The sequence below is a fragment of the Taudactylus pleione genome, unplaced genomic scaffold (assembly GCF_031769625.1).
Source record: "Taudactylus pleione unplaced genomic scaffold, aTauple2 ptg000034l, whole genome shotgun sequence".
Taxonomy (NCBI): domain Eukaryota; kingdom Metazoa; phylum Chordata; class Amphibia; order Anura; family Myobatrachidae; genus Taudactylus; species Taudactylus pleione.
This window is the reverse complement of record NW_028284436.1, coordinates 2,204,449-2,229,091: the sequence shown is the minus strand read 5'-3', so window position 1 is coordinate 2,229,091 and position 24,643 is coordinate 2,204,449. Positions and strand designations below refer to the sequence as shown.

General features: G+C 46.7%; 1 protein-coding gene across 1 annotated transcript in view; it reads right to left on the bottom strand.

Moving 5' to 3' along the window:
• Nucleotides 1–24,643, bottom strand: part of FANK1 (fibronectin type III and ankyrin repeat domains 1) — a 235,334-nt gene that overhangs the window by 129,119 nt on the left and 81,572 nt on the right. The window contains exons 3-4 of the mRNA XM_088452198.1: nucleotides 18,756–18,880; nucleotides 5,315–5,396 (exon numbers count right to left, since the gene is read on the bottom strand). Of these exons, the coding sequence (XP_088308324.1) occupies nucleotides 5,315–5,396; nucleotides 18,756–18,880 (207 nt within the window). The remainder of the gene's footprint in view (nucleotides 1–5,314; nucleotides 5,397–18,755; nucleotides 18,881–24,643) is intronic.

The following is a 24,643-nucleotide window of genomic DNA, read 5'->3' as shown; positions in this document are numbered from 1 at the left end:
CAGTAATAGTATACCCAGGACTCAAACCCAACACCTCACACATTGCAGTCAGACTCCTTACACATGTTGGACCTCTGCGTCCATTGGGTTGGAGGCTGGGTGAGAGGATGAGAAGGGCCCTGTCTGTTTCATCTGTACTGGGCCCCACAATTTCTGATGGCAGCCCTACTAATTTGTACTAGACCAAAGAGAACGAATTGCTGATATAAAAAGTCAGAGCTTCTCAAACTGTGGGTCTGATTCAGAGCCGGACGCTATTTGCGCTCGCTCGTTCAGAAAAAGGGGGTGGCTATTTAAATGAACCGTTCGCTCTTTGCGGTCTGTTGCCGCCTCTATGTCTGAGGTCGTTTTTTTTTAAAATACGCCCCCTGGCCGCTCGCATCATACGTCATGTCCGCTATTTAATAGATTAATCGAGTACATCGAACGGCGTCTGAACTGCTCGCTATTCTTGTGGTTGGTTTTTCCTACCGCAATCTTGCGAGCAGTTCTGACTATAAAATAACCCAGTGACGTGGGCAATGACGCTGCTGTATTAATTATGCACACCCTTAAAACGCCCGTTTTGACCTTTAGGCACGCCTGCGTTCTGATTTCCACTCCCCGTTTTCAAGCACCTTCCCCTGTTACCACCCACATACGCCTCATCCTGTCACTCAAAATAGCAGGCATTCGCTACTTAGCGAGCACACGATTTTCGGCCGCACTGACTGGTTCGCGCATGCGTATTACAATCCGTACGCATTTGCAGTTGTGCGCACATCGCTCGGAACGAACGAGCGGCCGCTTACGAGCGGCTCTGAATGAGACCCTCAGTCCTCAAGACACACTAACGGTCCAGATTTTAAGGATATCCATGCTTGTGCAGTTCAGTAATTTTGATTTAACCATCTGTACTCAAGCATGGATAGCCTTAAAATCTACATTGTTAGAGTGCCTTGAGGGCCGAGTTTGAGGATCCCTGCTCTAAATAAGTGTGTGCTAAGAGAGATAGATGCTCTGTTTGCCAACGTCTCACAGCAGAGCATCTGCAATTAAATGCTTGAAATCAAATGGAACAAAGCTGGGAAAATGTTGCTGTTCAATCTTTTTAAGACACTGCACTGAAAAATACCCAGCTTGTGTTTTGTCAGGCTCTTCCCACCAAGTAACGGCCATGCCTAGAATTGCAGTAAATCCTATAGATGCCATATGCCATTGTTCTTAAACAGTGTCGTTTATGCCCTATTCTTATTATTGTTACTACTTTATTTATATGGGTTTACAATGGCTCCTTAGCATCGTACAAAGCGACATGGAATTTATTTTTTAGGTGGGTTACATTTTTAGATTCTTTATCCCAGTCCAGGGCCCATTTCTATGTAATAGCCTATAAGTAAGCACCTGCGAGATTTCAACTATTTATCCCGCAGATTGAAAGCGGCAATGATTTAAAATGATTAAAAAAATTATTTATAAGGCAAATCCAACCTGATTTTGCATTTTAAATGATTGGAGCTTTAAATCTACGGGCTAAATCACCATGTGCTTGCAGCTTGCAGGCTATTACAGAGTTTCCAAGTAGCCTGTGTGGCATGAGCCGTAGTATGGGAGGTGTTCAGCCTTACAGATGGAGCACAGTTTAGTGCATACTCTGCAGCTATATGTTTGAAAGTGTACTTCCGTTTCTCCGTATGTCACAAACTAAAACCACTGCGTTTCAACTGAAAAGAGTGCAACAACAACCTGATCCGTGAGCCGAGGGAAGTAGTGCGTGCCAGATGCTGGAATAAAGTGTATATAAACAAGACAAAAAGATTGGATTGTTTATTTTTCTTAAAAAAAACAGCCACATTAATCATCCGTCTTCCCTAAAGCATAATTCTAAGGTGCTATTTACAGTGAGACGTGTGATTTATCACCCAGTGAACTGTCACAGCGCCACCAACTGGTGTGAGAGCTCAGCGCACAATCCCAGAACCTACTCACACATCATACAGTATAATGCCTACACCCGAGAGGAAAAGCTGTAGGCCAGATCATGTACTCTACAAGCAGGCACCCTGCAGTGGCGGGATCGGCGCGCCGTTGGCTGAGCTGCACTCCAGAGCGACGGGCACTAGGCTGCACTGCACTCAGCTGTACAGCTATGCAGCAGTAGTGTGTAGGGAAGCCAATTCTGGGATTGGGATCGACAAGATCCGGGGATTTAGCGTGAAAAACACAGGGATTTGAATCCCGGGATCGGGGCCTCCAATCCCAAGATTGTCGGGATTAAGCTGTGGCAGGCTGGGCATCTTTCCTCAGCCTGGGCAGTAGTTTGGTCAGCTCAGAAACTGCCCCCGGGCCTCCTATGGCTGTGCTGTGCAGCTGCGTGTGATGTCATAGAGGTCACGCTGCTCAGCCGCACTCCAGTCCGCCCCTTATACAGCCGGGCCTGCCCGCACCGTGTAGTCCGCTGTGGGTGACTGGCTATTGCCAAGTGGACTCTGAGGACTCAGCTGAGTGTTGACACAGTCACTTTGTCTATGCGACGCCTGCGGCCTGAGGAGGATTGGAGTTGAGTGACTGGCTGCTGTGAGAGGACCGCGGTGGGGGTCGGGAGTCTGCTGACGGCTGTCAGATATAACATCCATAGTCGGGGTATATTTACTAAATTGAGAGTTTTTAAAAATTGGAGATGTTGCCCATTGCAACCAATCAGTTTCTACTTAACATTTAACTAGCCCAGGCTTGCTTACCCTCCCGATTTGGCCGGGAGCCTCCCGATTTTCTGGTGCCGCTCCCAGCCCCCCGGAAAGGCAGGCAAACCTCCTGGCAGCCAGCAACCCTCCCAACCTCCCCCCAGAATAAACTAAAAAACCCCGCAGCGGGGGGGCCTGTGACGCGATTCGCGCTGAATCGCGTCATCGTGGCCCCACCCCCTGCTTCACAATTCCAAAAATAACGGCATTGTGAAGTGAGGGCGGGGCCAAGATGACGCGATCATGCCCCCAATGTGATGTCACTGGCCGGGCACGCCCCCCGCTGTTAGCCGACAATCAGCTCCCTCCTGGAAGGAGGGGACTGATTGTCGGCAAGTATGACTAGCACCTTCTAGAAGATAATAGCTACAATCTGATTGGTTGCTATGGGCAACATCTCCACTTCAAAAAACTCTCACTTTGGTCAATTTACCCCAGAAAGACTCAGATCAGGGTCCATTCTGTTAAATATGACTTTACACGACGGCTGTCAGATATTCATAGTCAGGTCTGGGACCATGTGAATAACTTACTTAGGTTTGCCTTTAAAGGTTTTAATACTTGTACTTTAAAAATGTTAATAGAAGCAAGCCACACTATCATTTGTACTAGTCACTCAATTCTTATCTTAGAAAAAGTAGAGAATAATAATATTTTCATTGATGAACTCAATCATGGGTATCTGCATGCGAAATGCTATGTTACACTATCAGTGGCTGCAGAGATGCGCACTCTGGATACCCCCTGCGGGAAGGGGGCGTGGATCAAATAAATGGGGTGTGGCCGCACGGGGGATCCCAATAACATCACACCGGGGGAAGCCCAGCATCACCGAAGACTGTCTGCACCTCTTCTATGACAGGAGCTGGGTGCTGCAGGAGAATGTCACTGCAGAGGAGCCAGCATTTTGGTGTTACCTCCGCACCCCCCTTCATGAAACCACTGAGCTGCACACTATAACGTAGCATTTCGCATGCAGATACAGTCGCACACAGAATATAGGCATGCCGCATATCATTTTAAGCAGTATAAGCTGATTGTGCGTGCTATTCATATTGATTTGTGAACAAGACGCGTTTAAGATAAAAAGTTGCACGAAAAAAATCTAGGCACCACCGAGTCTCGCTGCGACATGGCGCGACTAGAAGGGCTGTGCAACGCGCAAGGAGGCTAGATGTATGCGGACATATCTGTATATGTCACATATCTGGAAACTCCCCTTACAAATCCTGCAAATTTCCTAAATAGACCCCATAATTAGAGATTGTTTTTCAATCCTAATTAATAAAAAAAAAAGCAAGTTATAATTGTGTGCCCTACACCATTTTAACAGCTACATTTATATTTAAAACCGGTTTCCACGATCATAAAATCCGTCAACGTCTATATCTGAACATTCCATAACGTTACACCGGCCACCCATGGGTTAATCTTGCCGAAGCGTTAGGTGATAGAGCTCTGCCGTTTGGCCACACAAACACACAGAGGGCAAAATTTACTAAGCGGCGGTTTGACGGCGGGTTCTATTCTAATCTAATCCCCGGCGGTTTGGTGGCGGGTTCTATTCTGTTCTAAACCCCGGAGCTTTGGTGGCGGTTTTGCAGCGGTTTCTAAATGACAGCCCTGTGCTATTCTATTCTAAAATGTGTTTTGACTGCGGTTTGGCTATCTGCAGATTTACTAAGGCCAAAACCGCTGCGAAACTGCCATCAAAACACATTTTAGAATAGAATAGAACAGGGCTGTCATTTAGAAACCACTGCAAAACTACCACCAAACCCCCGGGGTTTAGAACAGAATAGAACCTGCCACCAAACCGCCGGGGTTTAGAATAGAATAGAACCCGCCGTCAAACCACCGTTTAGTAAAATGTGTCCAAAGTCTTGCAGAGTCACTGCAGCCAGTTAGTGTAGTCTGCAAATAACTGCACACCAAGGCTGACAGCGGTTATCAGCAAACTCCGTCATGTATGATAACGATATAGTCAATTCTGATCGGATTAGTATTGGGCATTCTGTGCTGTAGCTGGATCTAAGTTAGCTGATAAACTGAGCAATCATATAGACTGTATCAGCTCAAAAAACAGACGTCTTCCACTGTATACAGGCTAATGGTACACTATAAATGTTTAATAAGGATAATAGGGATTTCAGCGATGCATACTGCACCTCCACTATACCCCATCTCTAATACCCAGCCCTGGTAATGTTCTACTCTATACTGTATAGTCTTCTTAGCAGTCATCTCCCTGATACTGTATAATTTTTGGACAGTAACTATGTAGATCTGTGAAAATAATGAGATCATCAATTCTATTTATTACAACAACAACTATTTGGGCTCAATTCAATTAGCCACGAGGTGGGCCAGTTGCCGCTGCAAGGAGCGTGGAAACGCCAGCAACAACACCGCAAGTCGACAGTCCGATCTTGCCCTGGACTCGCACTTTCTTGTATGCAGCTCTATGGGACTGCAATCAAAAAGCAGTGAGTCCGAAGTTACTGTATATAGCCGCACGTACTCGCGCTGTGATGGGACTCGCAGCTGATTGAACTCCCCCCTTGGCATGAAATACATACAGGATTACTGACCCGGTCTGAAGTATGTTGATGACAGCTTCTTCATCATTCATATTTACAGCTCGATGAAAATGTACTCCGTTCATTGGCTCTCCTGTATGAGAAGACATTGGAAAATATAAAATAAAATTAAAGATTTTGATAACTACTGGGCAAGAGAGAATTTAGTAAATTGTCCTCCCTATTACGGCAGAGTCTCTTGATTCTCATAGTGCCAAATGACAACAGCTTATTATAGTTAAATAGATTCAATATTTATCCTAAACGACATAAAAAATAAAAAATAATCAGATTTATCTTGACATACTGCACTTTACCCAGCCAATGTCCTCAATAGTCTTACCACTCAGATGATATAAATTCTATAGATACGCCACTGGGTAGAAGTGTGTTCTAAGGCTCACCGGTAACGAGGAATGGATAGTGGGCCTGATTCAGAGCCGAACGCTCTGATCCGAGCGCTCGTTCTGAATCAGGGCCCTCCTCCCTAAAAATGGAGCGGCCTCTTGGACGCTCGCATAGCTGTGGGTTACCACCCACAGCTTATGCGAGCGTCCATGATGATGGTCGCGATGGTCAAGACCATCGCGACCATCGGGCTTGCGACGAGACCCTGCGGTAGCCCTGGAGTGATTTTGGCTCTATCAGAGCCAAAAGCACTCCCACTGACATCACTAGTGATGTCAGTGGGGCCGGACTCAGACGGTAGGTGTTCCCATGGGAACGCCTCCGTCTGGCAGCCACGCCCCTGGCACGCCCACCAAAGGGGGTGTGCTGTCACTCACCATCAACAGCACGCCCCCTTTGGTGCGAGATCCCGAGCAACGTATTCCTCGTCGCTCGCCGGGTCTCGCGCATGCGCCCGACGGAGCTCCCCCCGTTGTGCGCATGCGCCCAACATCGACCCGCTTGCGAGCGTCCTTCAACAATGGAACTTGTTCTGTGTGAAATAGTCACTGTAATGTCTTTGTATGGATCAACCCCATTCCTACAATATGTGATTTAGCGCAAGGCACAGGGGCATAACTAGTACTTTGTGGGCCAGCAGTGCTTCTAGGGAGACGCCTCTCCCAGCAGCGGTTGGTTATTTTATGCCCCGCTGTAGTGCCCTAGTTTATTTTATGCCCCATAGTAGTGCCCTAATTCACATTATGCCCCATAGTCTCCTCAGTTCATATGCAACATTGTTGTGCCCCAGTTCATTATGCCACGTTGTAGTGCCCCCAGTTCCCAGTGTGCCACAGTGCCCCCAGTTCAGATTATGCCACAATGTAGTGCCCCAGTTCATATTATATCACATTGTAGTGCCCCAAGTTCACATTATGCCACATTGTAGTGCCCTCAGTTCACATTATGCCACATTGTAGTGCCCCCCAGTTCTCAGTGTGCCACAGTGCCCCCAGTTCACATTATGCCACAATGTAGTGCCCCAGTTCATATTATACCACATTGTAGCGCCCCCAGTTCACATTATAACACACAGTGCCCCCAGTTCACATTGTCAGGTTCCTGATTACTGCGCTCCTTGAACTCGGACGTTGTTCTCTTCCCTTTGTGCTGTGTGCACCGAATCTGCAGCATGCCATCCACTGCAAGGTGGCAGGCTGGTAGAAGGGGACACTCTACAACCTACACACCACAATCTAGCGAAGTCAACACAATGTACAAAATAATCGGTAGTTTGTAGACTGTCCCTTTTTGTACTTAATACAGGGTCACTTGTTTTTACTGTGCCTTTCAGCAATGATGCAGATGTCAGCTGAGTGCGGGGGACAACGATACCCCCCACTGTCATAAGTTCATCTCAGATGCCCGGAGGCAAGTTATAATTTGGTGGCCTCCCGTCACAGTCACTGACACTGTAATGTAGCACTTCACAAGCAGATACACCCGTAGTTAGCACATATAGAATATAGGCATGCCACAGATCATTTTAATCAGCTGAAGCTACTTAAGAGTCCTATTCGCTGTGGGAATTAGGTGCATTTGAAGGGAAAAATTCACACGTAAAGATGCTCTGCGCTACCGAGTCACTCTGCGCTCATGCGTTATGTGTCGCACGGAGGATAGATGTATGTGGACACATCTGTATGCATTAGTCACAGATAAGATAGTAACCTGTAAGGTGCAATTAGCATGAGGCTCAGAGTTCTCCTGATGGAGGCAAAAGCCACCTGATGTGGGGTGGGGAGTCCTCCTGATACCCCTGATAGAGGGGAAAACCACCTGATCTGGGGTGGGGAGTCCTCCTGAAACCCCTGATAGAGGGGAAAACCACCTGATGTGGGCTGGGGAGTCCTCCTGAAACCCCTGATAGAGGGGAAAACCACCTGATGTGGGGTGGAGAGTCCTCCTGAAACCCCTGATAGAGGGGAAAACCACCTGATGTGGGGTGGGGAGTCCTCCTGAAACCCCTGATGGAGGCGAAAGCCACCTGATGTGGGGTGGGGAGTCCTCCTGAAACGCCTGATAGAAGGGAAAGCCAACTGATGTGGGGTGGGGAGTCCTCCTGATACCCCTGATAGAGGCGAAAGCCAACTGATGTGGGGTGGGGAGTCCTCCTGATACCCCTGATGGAGGGAGAAAACCACCTGATGTGGTGGCTTTGAGGACTGAGTTTAAGTCAAGATACTGTAAGACTGCCACTGTGGTGGGACTACAAATCATAAAATGCCCAGTCTACTGCATCACATATCGGGAAGTTGTTCCACCAAATATCTGCCCCCAGACTCAGTCGCTGGTGCCCCAGGTCCCCGCCTCCCATGTCCTCTTACCCACAGCTCTGTTCGATGCATCCTTGTTGACATCCAGCTCCTGGAAGACCTGCTGCTGCGCTCATGCACGGGCCAGCCAATCAGGACTCTGCTGCACGGGTCCGCGGCTCGGGCTGCTGCCAGGGAGGAGTGGGACGGAGAATTGTGGGTGTGGGAGGCGCCGGGACTGCTGCACGGTTCCACGGCTAGGTCTGTCCCCAGGGAGGAGTGGGACTGGGAGTTGTTGGTGAGGGGATAAGCCGGGACTGCTGTATGGGTCCGAGCCGATAGGACTACTGCCAGGGAGAAATGAAACAGAGAGTTGTGGGTGAGGGGGGCACTGGACGTGTCACACTGACATAAGAAGCTACTGAGGAGCGGCGACACTAATGAGTAGGGACAGGCTATAGATAGATGAAGGCAGCAGCTGATGATCTGACACGGAGCTCTCCACTAGTGTATGGTGGCTTCTCAGGTGCCGGGAAGAGGTACCATGTATTGGGCGGCCGTTATGGTACACGCCGGGTACATAGTTACAGCCCTAAGTTGGGTGAATATATTGTGGGCAATGGAGGAGGTGCCCCTTCAGTGATGGCGCCGGTGGCAGGTGCCTCCATTGTCTCCCATGGTTCTGCCCCTGATACCTCCTGATTACACTATACAGTGTTGCAAAAGTATTCAACCCCCTTTACATTTTTTATGTTTTGTTGTCTCACAACCTGGAATTAAAATGGATTGATTGAAGGTGTGCATCATTTAATTCACAGAACATGCCTACAACTGTGAAGTTGTGTTTTTTTGTATATTGTGAATCAAACAACATTTAGGACAACATAACAGAAAACTTCAGCGTGCATAACTATTCACCCCCCTAAAGTCAGTACTTTGTCGAGCCACCTTTTGCGGCAATTACAGCTGCAAGTCACTTTGAATAAGTCTCTATGAGCTTGCCACATCTTACCCCTGGGATTTTTGCCCATTCCTCAAGGCAAAACTGTTCCAGCTCCTTCATGTTGGATGGTTTCCGCTTGTGAACAGAAATCTTCAAGTCTGACCACAGATTCACAATTGGATTGAGATCTGGGCTTTGAATAGGCCATTCCAACACATTTAAATGTTTCCCCTTAAACCGCTCGAGTGTTGCTTTAGCAGTATGCTTCGGGTCATTGTCCTGCTGGAAGGTGAACCTCCGTCCCAGTCTCAAATCACAGGCAAACTGAAACAGGTTTTGCTCAAGAATATCCCTGTATTTAGCACCATCCATCTTTCCCTCGACTCGAATCAGTTTCCCAGTCCCTGCTGCTGAAAAACATCCCCACAGCATGATGCTGCCACCACCATGTTTCACTGTGGGGATGGTGTTTTCGGGGTGATGGGATGTGTTGGGTTTGCACCAGACATAGCGTTTTCCTTGGTGCCCAAAAAGTTCAATTTTCGTCTCATCTGACCAGGGAACCTTCCTCCATACATTTGGGGAGACACCCACATGCCCTTTGGCAAACTCAAATTGTGTCTTCTTATTTTTATCACTAAGTAATGGCTTTTTTCTGGCCACTCTTTCCATAAAGCCCAGTTTTATGGGGTGTACGGCTTATTGTGGTCACATGCACAGATAAACCAGTCTCTGCTGTGGAACTCTGCAGCTCCTTCAGGGTTACCTTTGGTCTCTGTGCAGCCTCTCTGATTAATGCCATCCTTGCCCGGTCTGTGAGTTTTGGTGGTCGGCACTCTCTTGGCAGGTTTGTTGTGGTACCATGTTCTTTCCATTTGATGATGATGGATTTAATGGTGCTCCGGGGGATCATCAAAGATTTGGATATTTTTTTATAACCCAACCCAGAATTGTACTTCTCAACAACTTTGTCCCTGACTTGTTTGGAGAGCTCCTTGGTCTTCATGGTGTGATGCCTCTTGCTTAGTGGTGTTGCAGCCTCTGGGGCCTTTCAGAAAAGGTGTGTTTATACTGACAGATCATGTGACACTTAGATTTCACACAGGTGGACTTCATTTCATAATTATGTGACTTCTAAAGGGAATTGGTTGCACCAGAACATTTGAGGGGCTTCAAAGGTGGTGATTACATATGCACATGTCAATTTTCAGAATTTTATTTATAAAAATTATTTTTTATATATATTTTTCTCATTTCACTTCGCCGAATTAGACTATTTTGAGGAGATCCATCACATAAAATTCAGATTAAAAAAATAAATAAATTACAGGTTGTAATTTAACAAAAAGGGTAAAAAGCCAAGGGGGGGGGGGTGAATACTTTTGCAAGGCATTGTAGTTATTCCCCTGTGAGGAATAAAGCTCTCACCAGGGCTGTAACTTTATAACCTGGGGTATAAAAATTAAGATTTCACAGAAATGTGTGAAATATGCCCACTGGTATATTGTACTATACTCCATTAGTAGGCAAAATGCTTGCAGCAAAAACATGGGCTGTTGAACAGTTGCTCTAAATTGGACCCCGAAACGGTGGTGCAGTTTTAATTTACTAAAAAAGAAAGGCTTGCTGTAAATCAAAAGCATATGTCACACTTATCCCCATGTTTATTATAACCATTTGCTTTATTCACATAACACATGTTTGCTAATTGGCATCCATAATACTTCTCTAATACTTGAGAAACAGGCCTCATTTCAGAGGAATTGCAAAAAACAAAACAAACAAAAATAAATACTTGCTTCAACACACACAAAAGCATAGTATATGCCCGAGGAGAAAGAACCAACCTGCAGCAGTGTTGAGCTCTCTGACAGCCAATTACAAGTGGTTAACTATTGCAGGCCACTCCCCTCCTCCATTTGCCACTGAACATCCCCAAATACAGCTTTCCCAGGCATTTGTGTGGCATAAAAATAAAACATATGCTGATCAGCATATGTGTGCACCCACTTTTCTGGCCACATGTGGGGTAGTGTCATGTAAGATGTACTACACTAATAGCCCTTTTGTCGGGTCGCACCCAGGATGATGTTCACGCGCCCATCCCGGGAGCGACCCGGCTGAGACCTCTGTCACCGACACAGTCCGACCCGGCACTAATTGCTGGTCGATGCCGCCATCGGCGTCACGTGATGAGCCGGCTTGCAGATGATCTCATTTCCAAGCGCCGGCTCTTCCTATGCAGAGAACGGGACCCGGGTCGCATCGACTCAGGTTACCCGTTCACAATGCGTCACGAGCCAGGTTGAACCCACGTTTGACCATGCTCCTGAACAGGGTTGACATGCCTTATTTCAACCCTGCTCTTACACACAGCAAAATAACCCAGGTTGCTGCGCGCTCAAGTGCAAAAACCCGGGTTATTGCTGGCAGTGGAAAAGGGGTTTAACTGAGGGAGATCTCTGCCTCAGGCCCATAATGAGAACATAACTGCTACATATAAATACAAACTACAATCCCTTTGAGGGGCAAAAGCTTAACCATGGTACCAAACAGACTGGTGCAGAAGCTGCTATTTAGGAAATATACCCTCTGCCATTGGGTATGTCAATTATCTTGCTAAATTAGGATTAGGGGACATTAACAAAATGACTTACTGTATATAAGAATCATGTGTTATCAGTGAGATTATGATGTTAAATTATTAGTAAAAGATATTTTCTTATATGTTTGCATTATGATAGTGGGTTATATACAGTAAATAAATGTATAGGTGTACATAATACAGCGACTGTTAAATATAATTACTTACAAAGATATTGTGGTGTTATGTGATAGAACTAGGGAACAGATAGTTACAAATAGCACAAGGAAAAGTGTGGAAAGGGTGCAAGTAAATAATAGTATTATGTAGGAACATAGTATATAGTAAATATACAATAACAACAACAACAACAACAACACCATTACTACATGGGGGTCTGTCTCAAAGATTTGATAAATCTCCCCCTATATATTTGCTCTTCATTATCATCCATTCAGCAATGTCTTCTCATTCTTATCAAGGACGCCTCAAAATCTATCATTTTAGAGAATGCCGTTTCCTTGCACACAAATATTCTCCTTCAAAAGAACCATTCAGTTCAGTCCTGTGTTACATCAAAATAGGATCTACTGTGTTAAGGTCGCATCAGTTTTTCCTTTTCTTACTACAGCCAATCTTCCACAAAAACAATTATTGCATCTAGTATCACATTTGCATATGCAAACTTTTCTAAATGCCACATGTAATTGGCTGGGAAGAATGCACAGTTGTGATAAGCTTCTAAAACTATAAACAAGAGTGTGTACGCCATCACTGGAGAATTGTCTTCCTCGTCCTTATTGGGATTATTCAATGTTTATTCCGTCCTTCTCAGGGACAGAGAGACAGGAAGGGGAGAGACAGCTTTCCTTGCAATGCTACATCATGTGCTTCAAGTTACATTAAAACTCAGCCAGTCTGATAGTTCCTTGTAGTCAGGATGATATAACAACATCTAGGGCCTTATTGTCCACAGACATGGGGGTGGCTCTTGTGGATTTCAGCATAATGCGCAAAAGAAAGAAATCGGTGACTGCGCATGCGCTGGATCAGACTTGCGCTAACTGGTGGAGATTGCTACAGTGAACGGATTAATCTGACTGTTGATGGGCCACACTTTATGTGAAACGGTGTTAATGGGAGGGGACCACGTGAGTGCGAGGAAGAGCCCCATTTAGTGGAGTGCTACGGGCGGATGATCCAACTTAAATGCGTGATCGTAGCATGCAGATAAGATAGGACGTCTGATTCTGACGGATCTTTAGCGCCCAGCTGCTGCAAGACAAGACACTAATGACGGCGGCTGCAGGCAGAAACTCAGTGGGCCAGACAGGCTTCCGCTTTCAGACACACAGAATTTCTGCACCTTTCGGCAGATTCCCGCCTTGGCATATGAAGTAGAATGCCATGGGCGTGCGGAAAAGAGACTGCACAAACGCCTGATTCAGAATCAGCCCCCTAGTGTCCAAGGATTTCTCCACACAGGTGGTGTAAATAATGGTGTTCCCCCACAGTAGGGATGGCCATTTGTGGGCTGCCCATAGATGGTCACCATTGATGGTTTCATCAGTTATTACCATTGATGGCAGAAAACCATCTACGGTAAACCATCAATGGTTTGCATACCTTGATAGCCACTGCCGCTGGGGGTCACAGCGAACTGTGGGACAATCAGCACTGGGTCGGGGCTTAGTGGGCCACAGGGGGAGGGGTTACACTCCGTGCTGTCGGAAATGTAAAAACAAAAACATCGGTTCCCAAGTCTGCCATCAATGGTTAAACCATCGGCTATAGGTAGCTAACCGTCGATAATTTTGAATCATCATTGGTCAATGGCCATCCCTACTCCACAGGATGCAGAGCTTAGAGATGGGGATCAAAGCAGTAGCCTGGTATAACATGTAACAAGACGGCTGCAGCAAACTATTTCAGTATCCCAAACACAGGCAGCTTTCATCTTTACAGCCAACAGGAAGCAATTGATATATACTAACCACAATTATGCCTGGCTTTGTTTTTATTGCCTCTCTCTTACCTACCTTCCCCCTGAAATCCCCCTTTGAGAGCAGAGTGAGGATCTCAGAGGAATCGGGGGGGCCTCAAGGGAAAACGAGAGGCGGCACTGCCCCCGTTGCAGCCATAACTAGGGCTGTGAGACCTGTGCCGTCACGCAGGGCCCTGGGGCGTCACCGTCGCTGCCTGTAGAGCTGCCCGTAGGGTCCTTAGGAGTAAATAAAAGCTGAAGGCATAACCCAGAACATCATATAGCTACTGTATAGACTTCAGCCTTTATGGAAAGCGCAACAATAAATAAACCGGGCCTGTCATAAATAGCACCAGCTCCATTATACACAAACAGTGACTTGTGTGGATACAGAATATTAGACATCTTCTATAAGATTTGCTGGCACAATAGCCACAGAGCTGTAAAACATACTTTCCCTGGTTCAGAAACATCATCTTTCTAAAAAAGACATTAATATTTCTTGCTCTTAAATAGATTTGTAGCTTAGAAGGGGAAAAAGCATATAAAATGGAATGAAAGAGGATTTAGATAGCTCATATGATGGAATTCTAGAATCCGGCAGCTGAACCTTTTCAAGAACTGCTGCAGATTGCTTAAAATGTCGGAGCGGCGAGATTAATTTCTTTCTGAGCGTACTTTTACCGCAGTAATACCGGAATCTGCCTGAGCGCTGGTATATAGGGTTTCTATTGTTTTTCTTTAGGAACAAAAGCTACCACTAATTTCTCTAAGATATATATAAGGTGAATATATGAAGCATGTAATATAATTAAATAAGGCACCGTCATTTCCACTTCTAGATCTGTTTTTATAATGAATTATTGATACTCTGGACAGCAGCTCAAAACAATAGACCGGTGATCACTACCAGCAGAAGGGAGCTCTAACGAGCCTGCAAGCTCCTGACTAGCCTGAATAGCAAAGGCAAGTACCATGGAATTTATAGCAGAGATATTTCCAGCTTCCTATTCATTCATGGGCAACTGCAGGCCCGTGGCTCAAGTCATGACTACAATAGCAGTAGTATATAATACGATTTTACTACAGCAGTGACCACAACATACAGCATAGGGGAGAGAACGGAGCTGCTGCACATGCCTATTGGCAGCAGCTCCTCCTGCCAAGTCTGGTGTGTGCCCAAATCTGGGCTCTCAATCAGCGCACCGGACCAGAAAGACCAGAGAGCAGCTTACTGCAAGAAGAGACAGGCATTTTACCATCAGGTGGGAGAATGTGTGCTGAGTTTTTGTCTCTTACCAGTTTTATTATGTATGTATATTTATTATGGGATGTTTAACAGTCCCCTAAACATTTGTATTATTTATATGAGATAAATATGTTTGACATAGAAAGTGTGTTATTTAGACTCTCTCTCTCCCACAGTCTATACTGTAGGCCAGTGTTTACCAAACCTGGTCTTCAGAGACCCCTAACAGTACATGTTTTATAGATCTCCTCAATCCGCTTCTGCTGATTAAAATGATATGCAGCATGCCTATATTCTCTGTGTGACTGCGGGTGCAACTGCATGTGAAATGCTACGTTACAGTGTTACAGCTACTGACACTGTAACATAGCATTTCACATGCAGACACACCCGCAGATGCACAGAGAACATGGGCATGCTGCAATATCATTTTAATCAGCAGAAGCTGCTTGTGCTAGCTATTCACATCACTGTGTGAATAGGACGCATTTGAAGTTAAAAAGTAGCACAAAATACGCTAGTCGCTACTGAGTCACGCCACGGCATGGAGCGATTAGAAGCAGGGCCGCCATCAGGGGGGACTGCCGGGGCTGTAGTACCGGGCCCAAACACTGGCAGAACAGGGGGGGCCCGCCCGCTATTACTGCCACTGCACAGTCCGCAGCTCCCTTGAGTGAAAAAGGTGGGCCTGCTGCCAACACATGCCGCTGACCCGGGCCGCACTACCTGGTCCCCATAAAGTAAAAGGAGGAGGACCCACTCTGGCCACTCCAAACTACATGCCGCGCTGAGGTCTGCCAGCCCCTATATTAAAAAAAGTTTATTCTGGAGTCGGCACCTGTGACGTCATGACATCACGCCGCGCCTCTGTCTGGATGGGACATGTCGGAGGAGCCGTGGCGCGAGAGAAGCAGCGCCAGCCGGAGGAGAAGAATCCAGAAGAAAGGACTCGGAGTAAGGTCAGTAAATCATAAGATTTAATAAGCCAGGAAAAAGGGAAGTTGTAAAAAGAGCTGGATAGATCTGTATGAGTGGGTCACACTTACATTAAAATTAAGCATTTGGAGACCACTCTCTAGAAAACCTGCATCACTATTCCCTAAATTGCTGCGATTAGCTAGGGAAGCATATATCTGGGGAGATGATGTAGTTATGAGACCGGCGGCCATGATGTCGCCGGTCTCAATCCCGATGCTGGAAGCCCGACAAGGGACTTAAGATAGGCGTCAAAATACAGACGCTTATCTTAATCCCGACACCGGAATCCAGGAGGATGACAGACCGAACGAAGGTAAGCCGGGGCGCCCTTAGTGTTATCCGCGGGGGGAGATGGTTAGGTTCAGGCAGCATGGCAGGGTTTGCGTTAGGTTTGGGGGGGTTAGGGTTGGGCAGCACCCACAGGGGGGAGGGTTAGAGTCAGGAACCACTGGGGGGGAGGTTAGGGTTAGACACGAAGAGGGGGAACTTACGTTTAGGCACTAACGGGGAGGGTTAGGGTGCGGGGTGGGGAGGGTAAGTATACTTATCCGACCCCTGTCGGGATACCAACCATTTGGATGCTGCTGTCGGAATTTGGACAGGAGGCATCCCGACAGCCGGTATTACATACCCATTCCCTGGGGAGAACACTATATTGCAATAATGGGAAGAACAGTGGTACAGTGGTTACCATTACAGCCTCACAGCTATGAGGTCATGAGTTCAAACAGGACCATGGTACTATCTGTGTGGAGTTTGTATGTGTTTGCATGGGTTTCCTCCGGGTGCACCGGTTTTCTCCCTCACTCCTAAAACATATACTTAATACTTTCCCATGTTACATATAGTTACATATTTTTTTAATCTAATGTTCAGATTTATCATGTGTGTATATTTTTTATGTATATACTATTTCGAATTATACATTCAAGATTATTAGCAATTTTTCATCAAATATTGGGGCTGATTCAGAAATATGCGCTAATGTCGCCACATTAATTGCTATGTTTGTGTACGCAGCTGCTGAGAGAAAATACGCTCATGCCGAGGAATGTTATAAGGTGCCAACCTGCGGCTTTACAAGTCCAGGCATCTGCGTTCAAAGGCGCAGCATTGGTCGCTGATTCGATTATTGGCTTTCTAAGCAGCCATAGGGTCGCTTAGAATAACAGCAGGCAGAAAATGGCAGCCGATGCCATTTTCCTTGTGTACGGGAACGCAGGATGTGACATGCCCCCGAAATGGTCGCAACTCGCCTGCGCTTCAAAGCAGCAAGAATCACAGGGAAAATGTCAGCGGTTATTTTCCCAGTGACTTGCGCATGCACAGTAGAGATTTCCCCAGGAGTAAGGTGCAGGCGCCATTTTCCTGGTGGCCAGCGCATCAAGCCAGAATCTACTGGGCTGCACACGGGCCCTCTCCTCTCTCAAAATGCCCCTGACTTAGACACATGCGCAGTTTACTGATAACCAGTCAACTTCGTATAAAATATCGGCATAGGATACAAAGTCTGAATCAGTCCCATTGTGCCACCCCAGCAGTGTTCCTGCACGTGTGCACAATAAAACCAAGACCATCGCGATCATCGGGCTTGCAACGAGACCCTTGTGGTAGGGTCTCGTGGCCGCAAGCCCCAGAGAGCTTCTGGCTCTAATAGAGCCGGAAGCTCTCTCACTGACATCACTGGTGATGTCAGCGGGGCCGGCCACAAACGGCAGGCGTTCGCTTGGGAACGCCTCCGTTTGTGAAGCCACCCCCCGGCCACGCCTACATAACGGGGCGAGCCCCTTTTGTAGTGAGTCCCGGAGCGATTGCTTTTTCCGCCCGCTCTGGGGCTCGCATGTGCGCACTGGGCCACCATCAACCCGCTTGTGAACGCAATGCGCTTGGGAGCGGGTCTGAATCAGGCCCTGTATTTGTTAACAGGCAGAGATGACTCGTTTGCCTCCCACTTAGGAATGGCCTTCAGTGGGGTGTCCTTCAATGGTTACCATCGATGGGTTTATCAGTGATTACCATCGACGGCACAAAAACCATCTATGGTTAACCATCAATGTTTTGCGCACCCCTCAATGGCCACCACTGCTGGGAGTACAGGGGGCCAATCAAAACGAGGTGGATACCAGAGGGTGGGGGCTAAGCTCCATCCCATCAAGATTAAAAAAAAAAAAAAAACATCGGCTACCGCTTGTTCATCGATGGCGTAGAACCACTGGTTCTCTGCTATAGATAACAAAACCATCATCCATCGACTGTTAACCATCAATGATTGCTAACTATCGGTGGTCGATGGCCATCACTACGCCCACTATCCCAGCAACATTTCTATTCTGCCCTATATCCTCCCGCTCTTAGCACTCCATGGTACCAAACCCATCTGCATGCAATCAATCGAAACCATTCAACCTCTGTTCAGTATATTGGTAAGTGTTTATAATATCAAAAATAATATTAAGATTAATAAACAAAATAAAGAAGCAATGATTTGCATATGTGTCGTCCTAGGCCCAGGCCATTTTGGTCTTCTCACAAATCTGGGCCTGACAAGGCTAAGGGATTTATTTACTAAGCAGTGTTAGGAGACAGAGTGAAAAGTGATAATGTGCCAGCCAATCAGCTCCCAACTGTCAGTTTTCAAACACAGCCTGAGATGACAGTTGGGAGCTGATTGGCTGGTACCTTATCACTTTTCACTCTGTCTCCTAACACTGCTTAGTAAATAGACCCCTAAGTCACCAGGGGACTGACTGCCTGTTCCTCTCACATAAGGGGTGATACAATTAGCTCTGAGCTTCAGCAGTAGTCTCGCATAACAATCGTTCATTTGTGCAAGCGCCCCTTGTGGTGCAATCAAACATGAGCAAAGATCATTACCTACACATGACGCGAGTACATAACCTACGAGACTGCTACGGAACCTGGCGCCTAATTCATTAACTTGCCCAAAGAACCGTAACATAAATGCTTCATTTACATACGTTATTCCACATTGGCAATTATTATGGCAACTTACTTGTAGTTGACACGAAGACCACTGGACTGTATGCGCATGTTCTATTGCATCCTGTAACTTTCAGTCTGAACCTGTAGGTGGTGCTGGGCTCTAAACCTTCAACAACATGCTGCCGGGAGTATCCTCTACAAGGGAGGAGTAGGCCAATTAGCTGAGTGCAGAATGATTGTCATTATTTTTATATATATGTTACCACTAAGTGTCCATTGCATCTTACAGATAAAATGGCAGACAGTACAAGGGGAAAAAGCAAGGGGTCTATGTACTAAGAATTGGAGAAAGAGAAAGTGGACGGAGATAAAGTACCAACCAACCAGCTCCTAACTGTTATTTTTCAAACACAGTCTGTAAAGTGACAGTTAGGAACTGATTGGTCGGTACTTTATTGCCTTCCACTTTATTATTCCAAGGCTTAGTACAATGTACTATGTACTAACAGTACATAGACCCCACAGTGAGATAATAAGACAACTAATACCCCTTTTACACCTAAATTCCGGATCAGACCCGGAATCTAGCCGGCGCCGACCCAGGGCATTCCCGAGTCGGCGCCGTTCACACCGGAGTCTTTCCGGCATTGAAGTGGACGCTTGGAAATGGATTCATCTCCAAGCGCCACTGAAGCCGGACCAATCGGCCGGCATGTAGCGCGCTCCAGGTCATCGTGACCCGGAGAGCGCCGTTCACACTGCACGGTTTCACAGGTTACTCCCGTGTTAAACCCTGCTAGTTACCTGGGGTGGCTTGCCGAGTCACTCGACCCGGCAATCCAACCCATTACCCTTCTACACCAAGGAGCTACCTGGGTTAACCCTGCAATAACCAGAGTTTTAGCTCCGATATAAAAGGGGTATAAATGACAACTGTCCTGCAACCGGAGCAATACTGAATTGCTGAGGTACATTAGCATCCACCGCCAAAACTCGTGGCAAGTTGGATACTTAATTATTGGGTGCCAATCGGTGCTGGATAATGAATAGGCCCCTGAAAGAGAAAATATTTAACCTCTTGTAATTGAGAACTAGATGTTTCTCACTTTCTCTCATTGGACAAAAGCAGCGTCAAACAAACTGTAAGTTTTTCACCATTCAAATTCCTTAAAATTCACCTGGATTCCTCATATTTTGCAGCCTACGTAAAAAAAAAAAAAAGTGGTCTAATGAAATATTTACAGCGCTCGCAGGAGCTGCCGAGAGCCTCGTGTCACCCAGCGAAAAAAAAAAAACATATCAGCTGCCTTGTTTGCAGCCTCATCATCTTTAATCAAAAATTATTTTCCTACAACACTCTCTGAATACCCCCCCCCCTTTTTCAAGTATTAAAACCTGTAATGTGTAAATTCAGCTGTCTCCAGAGACACAATACAAGCAGAGCATTGACAATGTCATTCTGCCACCTAGTGGCCCATTATGCAACTACAGTGGCACAGACTGCATTTTGTGTGCAATAATCTCCACTGCGTTGGCGAGCCATGCAGACAATGGCAAATCATCTATATTCAAATAATAGCACTAATAAAAATAACAGACTGTATTAATATGGTTTTTTTTATCTAAATCAGCATAGTTAATTAGGTGAATTCATGCAAGAGGAAGACAATAGTAGCCACTGTAAGCAGGAGGGTCAATGGAAGTTCATGCACATAGGGGAATTTCTTGCAAACATGACAATGTGCGGCTCTTTATTGCTGCTGCTCCAGGGTACATGCACTTTTGTCAATAGGATATGTATCAATATTGTATAAAGATGTACAGTAGTCGGCTGTACCGAGCTGTTAAAGGGAGCACGTGCCCTTTTTTACAGTACAGAATATTTCGCAAGCTGGGTTCCTCATACGGGCAAAGAAAATCATTTAAATTAGGGAAAAGTGCATTTTCCATTATAACCTAGAGATGCCTATTGTTTGCTGTGCAGAGATTAAATGAAATGTTATTCATAGATGTCGGGAATGTAACTAGAGTAATTACTGGTTTCCATGGCGCAGTACTGACAAGGTCCTCATCTCTCTCTGATCCGTATATATATAATCATACCCACTGACAAAGTGCAAAAGCCCTAATTAAATTTTCAGCAATCTCAGGAGGTTTATGGCCAGCCTAATCGCCTGTGTTACAGAGCCCACGGATCTCGCAGTCTGTAGTTACGCCCTTGTGTCACTGTCATCCCAGTGGCCCTGTTACCAAGAGAGGGGCCCGCCATTTCTCGGGATATCACAAAGGTGCAAAGTTTGAATAAAGCGTAGAATGAAATGACAACAGCAATTAAATAAAAGGCGTATCTACCTTTAATCTGCATAGTGTAGGGCAGACATGTCAAACATGGGGCCCAAATACACATATTTTGCGGCCCAACAGTGACAGTGTCATGTGATGCTGCCGGGGAGAGACGCCATACCCCACAAGACCTGCACTCTCAGAATCCCACCTTCCGGCAGTAACGCGCTGCCGGGGAGAGACGCCACACACCACAAGGCCTGTGTTCCCGCAAGCCCGTCTTCCGGCAGTAACGCGCTGCCGGTTAGAGATGCCACAAGGCCTAGCACCGCACTCCCAGCTGAACCTCTGTTGCACACCCAGAACTCTGTACAGGTGCCTGTGACACAAGCTCAGTCATCCGGGACAGGACAAGAGCTGCGGCTAAGACTGGAGTCACTCATAATATCACAGCTGTAAGTTCTGCCTGGTGCTGCCATGCTCTGATAAGTGCCACTGTCACACAGCTTCTGCCTACCTTTCACAGTTACAGAATTGGGGGCAGCGTGTGTGTGTGTGTGAGGCTATGGGGGCAGTTAGTGAATTAAATTGAAATATAAAAAACTGCCAACTCATATGTACATTAGGGATGTGCAGGCTCGGATAGGTTCGAATTTTCCCACAAAGTTCGGATTTTTCCCGCCAAACATCGGGTCTCAGAATGAGGCAAAACGTCATCTTTCAGGGACAAACATCATCATTCCTGGACAAAAGTCCATGGAAGATGATGTCTGTCCATAAAAGATGACGTTTTGCTTCTTTCTGAGACCCGATTTTTGGCGGGAAAAATCAGAATTTGGCGGGAAAATTCAAACCTATCCGAGCCTGCACATCCCTAATGTAAATGGATGTAATTGAGATTCAATGCGATTCAAATTTGAAGCTCAAATTCAACGAAGCTGGTGTACCTGACTTTGTAAGTATTTGCCTGCGCGGTATGTAGAAGCTCGCAAGTTCGCTTGTGAAATAATTTCCATGTTCGGACGTACCTACCAGTGTGAGCAATTATTCTCATTAATGAAAGGAAACAAGTCTCCTGCTAGGTCCAGATTGACAGACTTTGGTTCAGGGAGAGATCCCTATTTAATAAAATCCCTAAATACTGATACTCGAAGGGTGCCAGGAGAAAGGAAGAGGCCTTCAGACCATCTGTCACATTTGGGGGGTAAGGTTGAGCGCCATAGATTTACAACAATTTATTTTGAAATTGGAAAGGAGTCCAAATTCTTGAAATTCCTTCATTATATTGGGAATGGACCCAGCTGGGTTAGTTAAAATGGTCAACAGATCATCTGTGAACAAAGCCAACTTGTATTCATGGTTATCCATGGTCAGCCCAGATATGTCAGAGTTCCCCCAAATCGCTCGGCCAGAGCCTTCATGCACAGAACAAATATGAGGGGGGGGGACAATGGACAGCCCTGGCGAGCGCCATTGGTGATACGCACTGTCGCTGAAAGAGAACTAGTGATCTTTATATGGGCCGTAGGTAAAGTATATAAGGCCAAGATTCTATGTAAGGAGGTAGGACCCAAACCCTCCAGTAACCCCATCCATAAACAACCAATCAATTATACCGAAAGCTTTTTCTGCATCAGTCGATAATAAAAGCCGGACATTGCTCATTCACAGCAAAATGCATGAAATCGATCACCTTAGTGGTGTTGTCTCGCGCCTCACGACACGGAACAAAACCCACCTGGTCAGAGTGTATTAATACTGGAAGAAGAGTCTTAAGCCTGTTTGCAATAAGTTTGGCAAAGAGCTTTACATCTGTGTTCAGGAGTTGAAAGCAGACAGCATTTTAGGTAAAAGGAGAGATTGGAACGTTTTATAGCATAAAACTGTGCATCCGTCTGGCCCGGGCTATTACCAGTGGGCGTGATTTTAAAGCCTCCTCCAATTACTCCAACATGAAAGGGCGATCCAGCCATTCCCTGTCTGCGACGGAGATAGCGGGGAAGCCAAAATTATTTAGACACTTTCTCTCGAAAGGATGACCCTTCCAAGGGTGATTTGGGAGAAGAGAGATTATACAGCTTTGCAGAATAAGAGTGAAACGCAGAAGCGATATCTGAGGTCGTTCTACATTCTCTGACAGCTTTGTCTTTAACAACCTCTATGTATGCTAATGCCCGCTGTGCCCGTAAGGCCCGCGCTAATAATTTCCCTGGTTTGTTCCCCCATTGGAAATAGCGATTTCTACAGAGGCAAAAATCTCGCTACATTCCCTCATTTAGCAATTTGCTCAATTCCGCCCAGGCCGATGTTAAAGCCACCTGATCTACCGCAGACAAAGAAGCTTAATACGCTAGTTCTAGAGTTCCGATCTGCTTTAACAGCTGCAACTTCCTCCCCTCACGCTGTTTTTTAAGATTTGAACCCAGCTGAATCAATTTTCCCCCGGACTACGCATTTGTGAGCTTCCCAAATAGTAAGATTGGAGACTTCAGTGGAAGCATTTAAATCAAAGTAATCCGCTAAAGTTTGATCAAGCTGGGGTTTGCAATACGCGTCCGATAAAAGGCTCTCATCTAACCGCCAAGTGCAAGGCCTAGGGGAAGTATGAGAGGTAAAAAGTGTGATAATTATTGGGGCGTGACTGACCATGGAATTGGTTCAATGGAAGTGCAGCATAGAACGGGATACAGTCAGGAAGCTGACGGTCGAAATGCCGACCGCCAGCTTCACGACTGTCAAATCCCGGTAGGGTACTATTGACCGGTGTCGAATTCCCGGCACCTGTTGTAATGCTTACACCGGGAGCCTGACGCTTGGCATACCGAATGAAGATAAGCTGGTGCGATAAGCCGCGGGGGGAGGGTTAGGTTTCAGGGTACCCCCCCCCGGGAGGGTTAGGCTAGGGAAAGGGGGGAGGTTAGGGTTAGACACCCCCCCGGGATACTTAGGCTTAGGCTGCGGGGACGGGTTAGGTTTAGGCACTTAGCCAGGGGTTATGGTTAGGCACTGGGGGGGGGGAGTTAGGGTTAGGCACTAGTGGGGGAGGTTAGGGTTAGGCACTAGGGGGGGTTAGGGTTAGGCACTAGGGGGGGAGGTTAAGGTTAGGCATCCCTAAGGGAGGGTTGGGCACTAGGGGGGGAGGTTAGGATGAGGCACTAGGGGGGGGAGGATAGGGTTAGGCACTGGGGGGGAGGTTAGGGTTAGGCACTAGGGGGGGGAGGTTAGGGTTAGGCATCCCTAAGGGAGGGTTAGGCACTAGGGGGGGAGGTTAGGGTTAGGCACTAGGGGGGGGGGGAGGTTAGGGTTAGGCACTAGGGGGGGGAGGTTAGGGTTAGGCACTAGGGGGGGAGGTTGGGGTTAGGCACTAGGGGGGAGGTTAGGGTTAGGCACTAGGGGGGGAGGTTATGGTTAGGCACTAGGTGGGGGAGGTTAGGGTTAGGCACTAGGGGGGGAGGGAGGTTATGGTTAGGCACTAGGGGGGGCGGAGGTTAGGGTTAGGCATCCCTAAGGGAGGGTTAGGGTTAGGAGGGGGGGGGGGTATAGTTAGCATTACTTACCTAAATCCGCTGTCGGGATCTTCACCCCTGCCGGGCTTCCATCTTAGGTTCAGCTTTAAAAGTTATCACATACAATAAGATATATCCTGAAATTGGGGAATTGGTGATAGCAAAAAGA